Genomic DNA, 15,106 nt, shown 5'->3' with positions numbered 1-15,106 from the left:
ACAAAAGTTTTATTTGATTTACATAAAGTAATATACTATGTTATATCTTAATAGAATGACAAAAAGTTGATGTGAGATCCAAATTGTATCATTTTATTTAGATTTTATAAGCGTTTTTTAGTAAGGTATATGTTTCTTTATAGCTCTAGACGAGGTAATTCTCCATATTAACTTTTGGTTTTTCAAACTCCAAATAAGATAAAGTTAAAAAGTCAGAAGTCATCTGACATCTATCAAGTTTCATACGAGATGTACTCATAACTCAATTTTTTGGCTCCAAATAATATGTTACTTACGAGTTAGAAGTGGTTTGTCAAGCTACGAACGAGATGATGTCTATAACTTAATTCCGACCTTTTAAGCTCCAAATGAAATAATGCTTGACATTCAACTCCGGTCTTTCAAGCTTCAAATGAGTGATGCTTAGAACTTAGCTCTGGTCTATCAAATTATGAACGAACTGATGCCCACAAGTCAGTTTTGATCTTTCAAACTCCACACGAGATGATGCTGACAAATCAATTATGGTCTTACGAGCTCTAGATGAAATGTTGCTCATAAGTCAGTTTTTATCTTTCAAGTTGCAGATGAGATGATACTTAAGCATCATATAAGATGATGATTAGAAGTTCGGCGTACAAAAATCCAATGTGATATTTCGAGCTACAAACAAGATGATGCGCTCAAAAGTCTTGTAAGGTTCAAATGAGATGATATTCGCATATGAGATGTGGTATTAAATTTTACCTATATATCAATTAAAAAAAATATGTTCCTATAACATTAGTAAATCTTTCCTATATACGATTAACAAGAAATACAATGTATCAATCCTTCATCATATCTTATTCTTCTTAAATCTTCAACCTTACATCAACTTTTTATGAAAGTTTATCAAATAAAAACTTATATAAAAAGACAATTTATTTAAGCACTCATCAAAAAATTACTACACTCGTCTCAACTTTTAGTATCTAACTTTCCTTTTTTGGTCGTCCCATATTTTAATATCCGTTTCTATTTTTAGTAAAAGTAGGTGGGGGCTCTTACTCCACTTTCATTATTTTAACACTCGCATAAAAGTTGGGATCCTTATTCCACTCACAACACACCATCATTTTATTAAAATCTGTGTCACCCTCAATTGGACACTAAAAGTTGGGACCAAAGGAGTATTATATAAACGAAAATTATTGAGATCATTGTAATTTGAACTGTATCATCAATTTATTTTGATGAAATAAAATTAATTAAAAATAATTTATATAAAAATTATTTCAAATACTACAATTATAAATAGTGTACAATAGTATAATGTAAAGCGGTTTTCCCGTCGACTTTCGACGGGTTACACACTACTTTGTATATATATATAGATGAGTAACATGCAACAACTTAACTCAGACACAAGACAAATTGTAGACTATGGAGTTTAACATTCCATCAACAGTACTCATAGCTCTACCTTCCTTTCTCCTCTTTCTCTTCATGTTTCTCAAATCCCTAACAATCTCAAAATCCGCAAACAGTTACTCTCACATCCCAGGTCCCAAATGCCTCCCTCTCATCGGAAACCTGCACCTCATGCTAGGCGCGGCCGCTCCCCACCACATGTTCAGGGATCTCAGCGCCGTACACGGCCCCTTGATGCACCTGCAGTTGGGTGAGATCCACTTCCTCATCGTCTCATCCGTCGAATTCGCAAAACAGGTGATGAGAACTCACGACATCAACTTCGACGACCGGGCTCCGGGGCTGGTGCCGCAGGTGCTGGCCTACAACTACACCGACATCGTCTTCGCCCCCTACGGCGACAGCTGGCGGCAGCTGCGGAGGATCTGCACGCTGGAGCTCCTGAGCCCGCGGCGTGTGCGATCCATCCGCCCCATCAGAGAGGAGGAGTGTTTGAATTTGTGCAAATGGATCGCTTCTCGTCAACCTTTCGGAGAAGCTTTACTTGATGTCGTACGATGTCATTGCGAGGGCGGTGGTGGGGACGAGAACAGAAGAGCGTACAACTGTGACCTCTATGATTGAAGAAATTGCGAAATCAGCATCGGGATTCATGATAGCCGATCTCTATCCTTCCATCAAAGTAGTGCCGTTGATCACCGGAGTCCAATTCAAGCTGCGACGGATGCGTCATAGGTTAGACCGGTTGCTCGATGGCATCATCGACCAACATAGATCACCCAACGTTACGGAAGCCTCCGATGGTGTGTTTGAAGATCTGCTAGATGTTCTCCTCAAGATTCAACAAGATGGGAATCAACTACCTCTAACTACTGATAATATCAAAGCAGTGTTGCTGGTTTGTGCTTCTTCATTATTCTTACACAAGATTCTCTATTCTAAATTAATTCACTATAACCCATCACATGCACATATATATTAAATAATTATATTTTCGTCATCCCACAAATTTGGTGTCAGCTAACAATATCTTAAGTACTTTCTCGTTTATCTTTTACTTGATTTTATTTTCTTGTGTTTTAAACTAATTTACATTTGTTAATCAGGTTTGATTATTATATAATTATCATTTTAGTTTTTGGTTAATAATGTTTTATTAGGGTTGATTATTTTACAATCATAACTTATATTTTTTTGTTTAAATTATAGTACTCCCTCCGTCCCTGAAATAAGTTCATCTTTTTCCTTTTTGGGACGTCCCTCAAATAAGTTTCTTTTTTTTTTCTTTTCATTTTTGGACAACTACCACACCACTAATAATACTTTATTTATTCTTACTTTTCACTTTTTCACCACTCCCAATACTAATTATTACTCCCTTCGTCCCGCTCCAAATGTCCCCCTTACTTTTGGGCACGGAGATTAAGAAATATAAAGTAGATAAAGTGGGTTGGTGAAAATTGTTTAAATACTAGTAGAGAGAGAGTGTGTATTGCCAAAAAAGGTATGGGACATTTGGAGTAGGACACCCCATTATGGAAAGTGGGACGGAGGGAGTAACACTTTTTCACCTTTTCACCACTCCCAATACTAATTATAACATATTTTTTTTCACTATCAATACGCTTTACCACTTTTCCTTAAAACCCGTGCCGTCCCCAAAGAGGAACTTATTTTGGGGACGGAGGGAGTATATGAAAATGGTTTAGCCTTTAGATTATGAAGATCTTAATTTAGTGAATTTATGACTTTGTTAAATGAATTCATTGTCCGAGGTTCAAATCCATAGACTGCGAAAATTTCCATTTTTTTCAAGTCATCATTTTCACAGCTAATTCATAATGTTTATAATGAAATCATAATGCACTTATTCTATATGATATATCACTTTGCATAATAATCACCCGTAGTAAAATTGTGGGATTGAAGATCTAATCATTCCCTTATCATGACTACCACTTTCCCGTTTCAGGATATGTTCGTTGCTGGAACTGACACATCGTCTACTACCGTAGAATGGGCAATGTCGGAGATGATAAGGAACCCTAGCACGCTCAGCAAGGCACAAGAAGAAGTAAGAGGGATTTTCGACGACAAGGGATACATAGATGAAGAAAAGTTTGTCGAACTAAAATACCTCAAATTAGTTATCAAAGAGACAATGAGATTGCATCCACCAGCGCCACTTTTGGTCCCAAGAATGAACACCCAAAGATGTGAAATTAATGGATACGAAATTCCAGCAAAAACCAGAGTGATAGTGAATGCATGGGCACTGGGAAGAGACTCCGAGTATTGGAACGATGCAGAGAAGTTTATACCAGAGAGATTTGAGAAAAGCTCCATTGATTTCAAAGGGAACAATCTAGAATACATACCATTTGGTGCAGGAAGGAGAATATGTCCCGGCATGTCTCTCGGGCTCGCCAATGTGGAGCTTCCGCTTGCTATGCTTCTCTACCATTTCGATTGGAAAATACCAAATGGTATCAGAGATGAAGAACTGGATATGACTGAGGCCTTCGGTGCAACTGTTAGAAGGAAACACCCTTTGCTTTTGATTCCCACGATTAAGCGACCTCTGCATGCGTGATTTATGAATGGCGTTTCCTCTTGTTAAGCCTCAATAATGGCAACTCGAATCCTTTATTTCCATTCTTGAGGGAAATTAAATTAGGTTGAGTATCCATGTATTTTTTCTTAATTCTACTAACTAATAAAGTGTGCCAGGTCACAAGTTCGTGTACGGGTACAGGATCATGCTCCTCTTTAATAAAAATTTGATCTATAGAGGCATGTGAGAGGGATGTAGAATTTGAAGGTGTCAGTACTCAACTATTGGCTAAAGGCCAATTATTTTTGGAAAAACTGGAAAATTATGACCTGCAAATATTATTTGGATGGTGGGATGCAATCCAATGTGTGGGATTTTCTCTATAGAGTTTATCACGTTATTTTCTACCGTAAAATAAGCAAAGAATGAAACTTGACGTTGATACTTGATTCTTTTTAATGCTTACTATTCAAATCATTTAATTGCTCAAAACAATTGTTTAATCCATATATAGAGGCAGCAAGATAGCAACAAATCGCATTCAAATCCCCAGGTATATATGTATATAGATATATATAGAGAGAGAGAGAGAGTATTTTACAGTGTGTGTAGAAGAACATGCATATAAGTTATTGAGATAGTAAGACCTTTGTTGACAAACACTTCAAAAACGAAGAGAAAAGAAAAGAGCAACATTGTACTTGTATACACGAGAGAGGGAGAGAGGTGAAGAAATGGGTTTGAAGCAGTTGGTGTAATATATATGTAGAGAGAGCAGCAGCGGAGGGCGATTCGGATCTATCTACACTGTGTGCCTATGTGTCTGGAGTCGGGGTATTTTTTAGGACACTAGCTTAGGCTGATTTGGAAATTAGGACAATAACTTTCTGACTTGTAAAAATAGGACACTAATTAATAAGTGTTGCACGAACAGGACATTTATCGGCCAATTATCGAATTTTTGGACTTTCCCGCATGGACCAAGCACATGACATCTTATCTTGGGCCATAAAAATGACGTGCTTACCACATAATCAACCCCTCCGTGCGGGTTGTCGTGTGTTTGGTCCATGCGGAAAAGTCCGAAAATTGGATAATTGGCTCAGAAATGTCCCGTGAGTGCAACACTTATTAATTAGTGTCCTATTTTTATAAGTCCGAAAGTTATTGTCCTAATTTCCAAATCAACCTAAATTACTGTCCTAAAAAACCCTCTAACTCTACTAGAGTCTGTGTTACTAATAAAACAGTATATGATTTTAGACATTTTGTATTTTCGGCATTACTATGATTTTTGGATTGTTGATGATTTTTGGATTGTTGAGTGTATACCGACTTGTATATCTATGGCGGGCCTACAAATTTCTAGATTTGCTTTACTACATAATTCGATTCATAATAATCATCATCTGACTATGTATAAAAGTATATGTTCAAAATTTGGTATGGGTTCAAGGAATGCAATTACTTTACATTAAAAGCACAAAACTGAACCAAAATTGCCTTCGCAATAATGTTTTAGCAAAAATTTCTGTATTTTCAAATATACGGTGTATTTAAATTAATTATACAATTTTGTTAATTTTTAACAATCAAAGTTGATGCATTGAAGTGTGCCTCTAATTTTTTCATGAAATTTAGATTTATTTTATACTAGTTAGCTAAATTAATTCAAACACCGGAGCTGGTTGATTTTGTAAAGTAGGCGTGTGTGTGTTTATAGTATAAAATAATTAATTTGTATTTATCGATAATACAACATTACCATGTTTCAACAAAAAAAATAATAATACAACTAGGGCTGGTAATCGGTCCGGTTCGGTTATAACCGAACCGGTTTACCGGTTAACCGGAACCGATTAAAAGCCAAAATGATAACCGCAAAACCGAACCGATTTTCAGACCGGTTAACCGAATAACCGGTCCGGTTTCGGTTAATTGGTTAACCGATTAACCGGCCAACTCCAAATCCTACAAGCTATCTGATAAAACTACACCCCACAATCGTGAAAGAACAAGGAAGATAATCACAAACATATGGATGATAATAACACACAAACACCCACCTTAATCCTGCAAGCTATTTGTTGGCTGTATCTATACAAAAAGCAAAATCAGCCGCCACCCAATTTCACAAATCCCAAATCCCTAAGTTCTAATAATTATCAAAATTAGTGTTGAAGAGGTGCTGCCACCCAAGGATCCGGAGAAGGAGCAGACGTGGTCCGGTGGGAAGAGAAGAGGTGCCGGCGCTCAGGCGAAGAGGTGGGAGGAGGTGCAGTCGCCGGAGAAAGAGCAGGCGACGTGGTCCGATTTAGGAAAGAGGTACAGCTCTAGCAGATGGTGCTCAGGTGCGGAAAAAACTGGGAAGACGTCGGCGACGTGGCCCGATGGCGAGGGGTACCGGCGACGTGGTTCAGTGGGAAGAGGCGGCCTTCAATTTCAGAGTCGCAGCGGCGGGTCGCACAGCCAGAACAGAAGCTGCTGCTATATTTCGTTCTTGGGGGAATGGAATTAAGCCCTATTCAGCTATTCTATTTAAATTATAAAATCTAAATTATTTAATTATATGACTAAACCGGTTAATCGGTTTAACCGATTAACCGGTAAAATGGAAACATAATAACCGAAAACCGAACCGAACCGGTAAAAACCGGTTATCGGTTAACCGATAATCGGTTTTTTCGGTTCGGTTACGGTTTTAACCGGATAACCGGAACAGGTTTACCAGCCCTAAATACAACATTACCATACGCGTGGGAAGCCACTCTTGATTTTAGTTTTCATTCCTCTTGCGACACTTTTGTTGATTTTCGAGTTGTTTTAAATATATAAAATAGAGTGGATTTTTAAAATGACCACTTTCATATTGTAAAATTAAAAATTGTCCACTAAGATAAAAATATTAAAAAATGGCCACTGTTATCAAAATACCCTTTCTCATTAAAAATTAAAAAAAATGTCCACTTTACATCACCCCTTTAAAAAATCCCGCATTCACAACTTGTGTGAATTCACAACCAAAATTTTTTTGGTTGTGAATTCACATTGGTTGTGAATTGTGAATTCACAACCAGTCGAATTCACAACCAGGATTTTTTGTTTGTGAATTCACAACTAGGGCTGTAAACGAGCCGAGCCGAGCCGAATACTAGGCTGCTCGATCTCGGCTCATTTAAATATTCGGGTGTTCGAGCTCGGCTCGAGCTCGATTCGAGCTTTTATGTTCATGATCGAGTTCGGCTCGACATCAAAATATCAAGCTCGAGCTCGATTCGAGTTCGGCTCGTGTTTTATTCGTTAATGTCGAACTCGAGCTTATGCTCGAGCTCGGCTCGTTTTATGTTCGTTTAAAGGTTCGTGTAGGCTTGAAATGTGCTCGGCTCGAATATTCGAGTTCGAGCTCGTGTCAAGCTCGAAATCATGTACTTTTAATCAACCTGTTGCTCGAGCTCGAGCTCGAGCTCGAGCTCGACCTCAAAGAAAAATTATTTTCTATATATTCTAATCAATCGTCCAAAACAAGCATCAATACGAATAAAAATCATTCTAACAAATGTACATGCATGCCAAAATAACATAATTTAAACAACAATCCAAACAATTAAAATGTCTTGTGTAACTAGAAGAACATTAAAAAGTCCAAACATACACACCAAAAACTACTATATAAGAGAAGCATTGATTTTGTAGATTCTCTCCAATCTAGCAAAGCGTCACTACTGCAGCAACAAAATCAAAATCACACAATTAAGAATAATACAAATATAAATAATAAGACTAATATAAATAAAAACAATAATTTACCCATTCTATTGATGACATGCTTAAGTGAAAGTGATCTCTTTGGTATTCTCTTTGTCCTATAAAAATATAAACACATAAATTTAAATATTAGACGTATATATAGTAAAGACATAAAGATTAAAACTGATACTTACCTTGGCTTTTCCCTTGATCTCGTAGCGAGCTCGTAGCCAATCTTCGGCACAAAGTAGCATTTGCACAGTATCCACTCCTAAAGAGGCACGATGTGGATCAATAACTCTACCACCAACACTAAAGGCAGACTCTGAAGCTACTGTGGTTATGGGAATTGATAGCACATCACAAGCCATCTTTGATAGGATCTTATACTTCATCCTATGCATCTTCCACCATCCAATTGCATCAAACTGAGTCGGCTCATTCCATTCTTCAACTGCCTCCTCAAAGTACAAATCAAAGTCCGACTTCATTTGATCAACACTAGTAACAGTTTTCCTAAAGCTTTCATATTTGCTTTGGCTTCTACTTGTACTAGATTTCACACTACTAACACCACTAACATTGCTAGAACTTCCTGTTTGAGCATCACTAGCATTTCTCACAATATTAGTAGTACTAGTACTAACTCTATAAGCCTCTACATATTCAGCATACAAGTTTCGCAATGTCTCAAAAACTGTTACTTTAAGTTCAATCCCTTCCACGCTAGAATAGCAATTGTCAGCACACCACTCAATATACTTCATTTTGTTTCTAGGATCTAAAACAGCCGCTATAGAAATCAATAAATTACAAGATCCCCAATACTTATCAAACTTCAACTTCATCTTTTCAAGCATTTTTTCCATAAATGTAGCTGTGGTACTTGAATCTTTATCTAAACTCTCATAAGTCAATAGTGACTTTATGTGAACAAGTTTGACCAAGAAAAGATTGGCTGTCGGGTACTCAGAACCTGCATTAAATGTGATGATATAATTGACATTAGTAATTACACAATATATTATGAGTGCAAAGTAAATATATTAATACCTGAGATGAGTTCAGTGATCTCATGAAAATCTTCAAGGAAAGAACAAACAATGCGCACTTTCTCCCATTCCTCATCACTCGGCAATGTAGTATATGAAGGATCCCTTTGTTGATATCTTGGAAAAACGGCTTTGAACTCCAAAGCACATGACAACATAAAATATGTTGCATTCCATCTTGTTACACAATCCAAGACAAGCTTCTTCGAAGATAATTCCAACTGCTTTGCAATTTCACCGAACATGATCACACGTGCCTCTGATGCTGCCACATACTTCACACTTTCACGCACTTTGGAGATCACATCCTGAATAGAAGATAATCCATCTTTGACCAAAAGATTAAGAATGTGCGCACAACATCTCACGTGAAATATTTGACCACCAAGAGGTAAAGTGTGTCTGAACAAGAGATTTTCTTTCAATATCCGAACAGCTACATCATTGTTGGAAGCATTATCCACAGTGATTGTCCAAACTTTTTCCTCAATACCCCACTCTCGAAAGCATCTTTGCAGCACATCACTAATCACGACTCCCGTATGTGGTGGTGGAATATCACAAAAGTTCAAAGTGCGCTTTTGTAAATTCCAATTTGAATCCACATAGTGACCCGTGACAACCATATATGAAATATTTTGATCTGATGTCCAAAGGTCTGTAGTCACACTTACTCTACTAACACCTTTCAATTCGTTCATCAATCTCTTCTTCTCCAACTCATAAGAGGCCCAACAATCCTTCATTACTGTTGCACGACTAATCTTATTATATAGGGGAGTGGCGCTCTTCATCAACAAATTAAATAACTCATATTCAGGAAATCGAAATGGGAGCTCATGCACAATAATCATGTGTGAAAGTACCTCTCTGATCTTTGAGTGGTCATACTTAAAATTAGTGACAGAGCTCACCGCTTCCTTATGAGCCATAGACATTGTGATGCTGATATTTTGTTGGCCTTTCGTGCTGTGAATTTGTTTAGCAGTGCATTTGGCACTATGTTGATAATTTTTGATGTATTAGAATTTAAAAAATATGTATAAAATAAAAAAGAATAATGATAATATCGACTAAGCGACGCTCATTCAAAGTATACAACATAACATGTATGATATATATAGATATAGATATAGACTATAACACATAAATTATAGTAGATGATTTGATAATATAGTATATATATTGTATTGTATAATGTCAATGCATGAAATTATTAAATGATATAAAAATGAACAAAGTAACAATGCTCGATTGTTCATTTTATTCATTTATTTCAAGTTAAAATAAAAATGAACAAATTGAGTTTTGATTTCTTCAATTTGATAAATTAGTGATTTCAATAATAATTTTTTATGTATTAAAAATTTAAAAATATGTATTAAATAAGAAAGAATAATGATAATATCGACTAAATATAAGTGACGCTCATTCAAAGTATACAACATATATAACATGCATGATATATATAGATATGGACTACAACACATAAATTATAGTGCATGATTTGATTATATAGTATATATATTATATTATATAATATCAATGTATGATATTATATTATTAAACGATATAACAATGAACAAAGTAACAAAGCTCGATTGTTCTTTTAATTCGTTTATTTGGAGTTAAGGTAAAAATGAACAAATTGATTTTTTATTTTTGCAATTTGATAAATTAGTAATTTCAATAATGATTTTTGATGTATTAGAATTAAAAAATATATGTATAAAATAAAAAGAATAATTATAATATCGACTAAATGTAAGCGGTGCTCATTCAAAGTATACGGCATAACATTTATCCTTATACACACATGACACATACATCTATAATATATTTGAAATCAATTGTGTGACTATAATAAAATTGAAGGTTTATTAGTAAATTATGTTTTTCTTTTTATAAAATTGTGAAATTTGACTAATTATGAAAGTTATATTTAATTAAAGCACTACACCAAAAATGCACATACATAACGCCTCATAGATAACGGATATTTAAAATATCCGTTATGTATGTGCGCCTTTTTACATAGATAACGGATATTTCAAAAATCCGTTATGAGAAAACTGTTACCTATGCTTATTTATAACGCTTTTTAGTCTACCGTTATCTATGAGTGTTGTGTATGTTCATTTTTAATAACGCGTATTTATTATCGTTATGGTTTGTGTTATGTATGAGCACATTTTAATAACAGTAAATATTACCGTTATTAATTTATGTTATGTATTAGATTTTAATTTCACTACAACATTCAAAACCCTAAGTTCCTAATGATCTCTCTCCAACTCTCCCTCTCTCGTTCTCTGCCTCCCATCAAAACCTCCACCCACCCCGCCCTCCTTCTCTTCTCCGGCGTCGTCGGCCGCGGTGCCTGGATCCAGCGAAGCCGTGCCTCTATTTCTCCTCATATCTCAACAGATTTTCACCTCTCTCCTTCTCATCCCTCAATTCCTCAGTTCGTGCCCTAGATCTTCTTCCAAAATGTTGTCACCTCAAGGATCTCCGCCACGATTAGCTCCGGCGAGGCTGGCTGCCGCCGCCTCTGAAATTGGCGAGGCAATCGTCATCCCCTGTTCTTACCGATGGAGGCGAGGCGGTGCTTTGTCCTTGGCCTCGGCCGATGATTATAGCAGTCAATGTCGCGCCTCTCTCTCTCTCTCTCTCTCTCTCTCTCTCTCTCCCATCGTCCTTCTCGGTCTTCAGCACCCCAAATCCTAAACCCTAGGTTGTCGCAGGTGGCCTATCATCGAAGCCTCTCAGGAAATCCAACTTTCCCTTCACGACCTATCTCGCGCTCCTCTCTTTTTTCCCCAAATCTAGAAACCTAGGTCATTTGTCGCCACCGCCACCGCCTCCATCGGTAGTCGCCTCCCTCGCACTGAAATACTCGAATTTTGAAGGCGGAGGCCCTCTCTCTCTCAGATAATATGCACAAATTGGGTTCCTGAACTCTGCACAATTCTCTCCTTATCTATCTCCACTCTCCAACTCCAGTAAGTCCTGAACTCTGCACTTCTCTACTCTGGGTTCCAATTTTGAAATTTTCGAGCAATTTTGTAGTTTATGCATACTTAGTAAGTTCTAGTTCTTTTCTCCGGAGAACGGGGTGTTGCAGTTGATTGATTCTTGTAGTCCGACTTAATTCAATTGTTTCTTGCACTGTAGGTATTGAATTCGCAGGGGGGTTCTGAATTCTTGATTGAATTCCTGGAGCTATTTTTGTTTTAGCTACTCTTTATTTGATTGATTCTCATGGTGCTTGTAGGTTGAGACTGTATTCCATGAATTTGGCCATGCTCTTCAGCATATGCTGAAGAGGCAGGATGAGGGTTTTGCTGGTATAAGGAATGTAGAGTGGGATGCCGTGGAAACAAGGCAGGATGAGGTTCTTGTTTATTGGAATGCATATAGACTGCTGGAATTTGGAATAATCTTTCTATAATTGCTTTGATTTGCAGTTTTGGGAGGATGGCAAGATCTTTAGCTAATTTTCTTTACAAAGGCATTGCTGCATTTTCAGCTGCTAGTTCAACTGTAAGTTTATTTAGTTTTATGTTTGCTTGAATATCTCTAAACTACGCATTTTTTCATAGCTTGTGAGCAGCTTAATTGCATCACCTTTCTCATTTCCTAACAGATTGGTTAAATAGGAAGCATGATCAGCTTCAGTATTCTTATTGCATGAGCGAAAATTGTTAGTTTATTCACTCAACTTATTTTTCCATTATCATATAAAATTTTAACTTGTAATTAGTTTTATTTTTCTGTTTTAATATCTGATGAACTGTTACATTTAATGGCAATATACTTGTGAATATGTGTTGAACCAAGAATTAGTTTATCAGTATATAGTCTTTCAACCTGTACTAAATGCATGCTTACCAGCTACCAGTGAATTGGGAGTTCTGACATCTCCTTGAAGGACATTGTTGAGCAGGTAAGACTCTGATGATTGGTATGCGCAGTGCTTCTCAGGTCTATTGACTAAGAAATTTATCGCTTTGATAAAGCATGCAAAGGATGGTGAACTTGATCTAAACAAGCTGGCTGACACTTTGCAGGTGATTAAACTTGAGCTAAAAGAATTCTGTATTTGACATGATTATAAATATTGGTCCTAAACCTAATCAAACAAACTTTCTACAGGGAATAGCAAGGTTGGACGTGTTATATTAGCTGCTGCTGCTAAGCATCTTACACCTGTGATTTTGGAGCTTGGTGGGAAATGTCCAGTAATCGTTGATTCAAACATCAACTTAACAGTAAGTCCGTCAGGCCTCAGTTACTGAAACTCGACCAAATCTGAATTTTTCTGAATCAAACACCAACAGATGATGTGCTTGTTCTGTTTGTTCTTAAGGTTGCGGCAAGAAGAATAATCTCAGGCAAGTGGGGATGCAACAGTGGACAAACCTGTGTTTCACCTGATTATATAATAACTACAAAGGACTATGCATCAAAATTTGTAAGCAATACCAACTGAACTATATTGTACATGCAAATAGGGGTATACGTTCTCTCTTTGATCAAATTCTGATATGATTTCTCAGGTTGATGCTCTTTCATCTGAACTAGAAAAATTCTATGGAAAGGATCCTGTGAATTCAAAGGACTTGTCAAAAATTATAAATTCCCGACATTTTGAACGTCTAACAAAGCTTTTGGATGAAGAGAAGGTTTCCAGTAAAATAGTTATTGGTGGTCAACGGGATAAAGCCAATCTGTGAGTTCCAAAACTTGGTTCTGCCCTTTCTTCTTCAGCAATGATATGGTGTTGGTTGATGATGTATTCATGAAATTCTTTTCCTTGTCCATCTTACAGCAAGATCACTCCCACTGTTATACTGGATGCCCCACTAGATTCTCTGATCTTGAATGAGGAGATTTTTGGTCCTTTACTTCCCATTATCACGGTAAAAGTTGATAAGCTTCTGGTATATTTATGTTTGGACTAACTTTATACAGTAGTTGGATAATTTTAACATCTAACTTTTTTAACAGTAGTTGGATAATGAATTCATCTTTTTTCTATGGAGATGTAAGTTTTTTAGAAATGTGTTTTTATAACAGTTGCAAGAATTGCTTAATTTTATCATCTCTCAATTTTTTGTTTATTTCTGTGTAGTTGTATATTTCTCAACCCCAACCGGACTCAGCTTCAGGAGGTACTCTTCACTCTGCCGTCGCGAGCAGATTAACATTTATATAGTTGAAGGACAAGATACAAGATTATAGAGCTTATAGAGAGGTGCTGGTTTTAGAAGGCAACGGAAGCCCTAGTTTTTTTTTTTTTTTTTTTTTAGTTGGGCTCAAAACATTATGTATGAATGTTTTGTGATATATATAATATATGTTATTGATGGTTTTATCATTTTGTTGTTTTAAGTTTATTTATTCATTTTTTAGATAAATAACAGAAAAATTGAGAAAAAGTATTAAAAATATGCTAAAAGCTATAGTTGGCATACATAACGGTAAAGAACTGTTATGTATTATGACAAAGATAACGGTTAAAACCGTTATGTATAATACTATAGATAACGGATATAAAACGTTATTTATATATAAACAATCGTTATGTATATGTGTATACATAACGGTGAAGTTTAACTTTCTTGACGGATTGGAACCGTTATGTATAATTATTTAGATAATGGATTTTGAGCGTTATATATTTATGAAAAACCGTTATGTATAATAGAATAGATAACGCTTAAATATCCGTTATGTATGAACTCCACATACATTACACTATTATATATTATGGCAGTTTTCACACATAGATAACGGATTTTATCCATTATCTATGAGCGAATTTGTAGTAGTGAAGATGTTTCAATGCATTGTCACGGAGCATGGTTGCAAATGTGTAATACCCGGGCTTTTGATAACGTGTTTAATTGCTTGAGTTTGAGTAATTAGGGTTTAGATCCCTTGTTTGATTTACTTTGTAAATAGATGAGGAGTTATATGAAGTTTTCTTGTTATTTTTTTTAAGATGTTGAGATGTTCTTTCGATGATGTGAGGATGATGTGGGATTTTATATCCGTATTTGAGTTTGAGTATTTGAATAATTCTAGATAATTATTTGAATGAGAACGGTGAACTCGGAAGTGAAATCTGAGTCCGTTAAGACGTTTTTGAAATTTTTGACTTTTTGACGATGAATAGTAAAGTACGGCTATTTCGTCTTTTTGTCGACTTTCAAAATCTTACCGTCGAGAAATATTCTTAGTTTTTCGATACGAGTCCAATAATGAAAGTTTTTATTTTTGGACGATGAGTGAATAGTAAATCGGGATTTCTCGATAAACGTGTAAATCTCGTTTA

At 36.0% G+C, this 15,106-nt stretch overlaps 1 protein-coding gene, 2 long non-coding RNA genes and 1 pseudogene across 4 annotated transcripts; 3 read left to right on the top strand and 1 right to left on the bottom strand.

Moving 5' to 3' along the window:
• The first annotated feature begins 1,417 nt into the window (after positions 1 to 1,417).
• Positions 1,418 to 4,070, top strand: LOC130990184 (salviol synthase-like; annotated as a pseudogene).
• Positions 4,071 to 7,444: 3,374 nt separating this feature from the next.
• On the bottom strand, positions 7,445 to 9,428 carry LOC130990175 (zinc finger BED domain-containing protein RICESLEEPER 2-like). Its single transcript, XM_057914399.1, has 4 exons — positions 8,768 to 9,428; positions 7,909 to 8,690; positions 7,775 to 7,830; positions 7,445 to 7,689 (listed from the first exon to the last, which is right to left on the bottom strand). The coding sequence occupies exons 1-3, from the start codon at positions 9,390 to 9,392 to the stop codon at positions 7,795 to 7,797; spliced, it is 1,443 nt and encodes a 480-aa protein (XP_057770382.1). The 5' UTR covers positions 9,393 to 9,428; the 3' UTR covers positions 7,445 to 7,689; positions 7,775 to 7,794.
• Positions 9,429 to 11,018: 1,590 nt separating this feature from the next.
• Positions 11,019 to 12,652, top strand: LOC130990168 (uncharacterized). Of its 2 annotated transcripts, none has more exons than XR_009090858.1 (3): positions 11,019 to 11,768; positions 12,041 to 12,160; positions 12,234 to 12,652. It is a non-coding gene; the product is annotated as an uncharacterized LOC130990168 (long non-coding RNA). The 2 variants fall into 2 exon arrangements; XR_009090859.1 differs by having other exon boundaries at positions 12,041 to 12,309; positions 12,413 to 12,652.
• Positions 12,653 to 12,898: 246 nt separating this feature from the next.
• LOC130990162 (uncharacterized) lies at positions 12,899 to 14,160 on the top strand. Its single transcript, XR_009090857.1, has 5 exons — positions 12,899 to 13,037; positions 13,136 to 13,240; positions 13,326 to 13,498; positions 13,598 to 13,688; positions 13,901 to 14,160. It is a non-coding gene; the product is annotated as an uncharacterized LOC130990162 (long non-coding RNA).
• The last annotated feature ends 946 nt before the right edge of the window (positions 14,161 to 15,106 follow it).

This window comes from Salvia miltiorrhiza, chromosome 1, assembly GCF_028751815.1.
Source record: "Salvia miltiorrhiza cultivar Shanhuang (shh) chromosome 1, IMPLAD_Smil_shh, whole genome shotgun sequence".
Lineage (NCBI taxonomy): Eukaryota > Viridiplantae > Streptophyta > Magnoliopsida > Lamiales > Lamiaceae > Salvia > Salvia miltiorrhiza.
The sequence above is the reverse complement of the archived record's forward strand: the minus strand, read 5'-3'. Positions and strand labels throughout refer to the sequence as shown.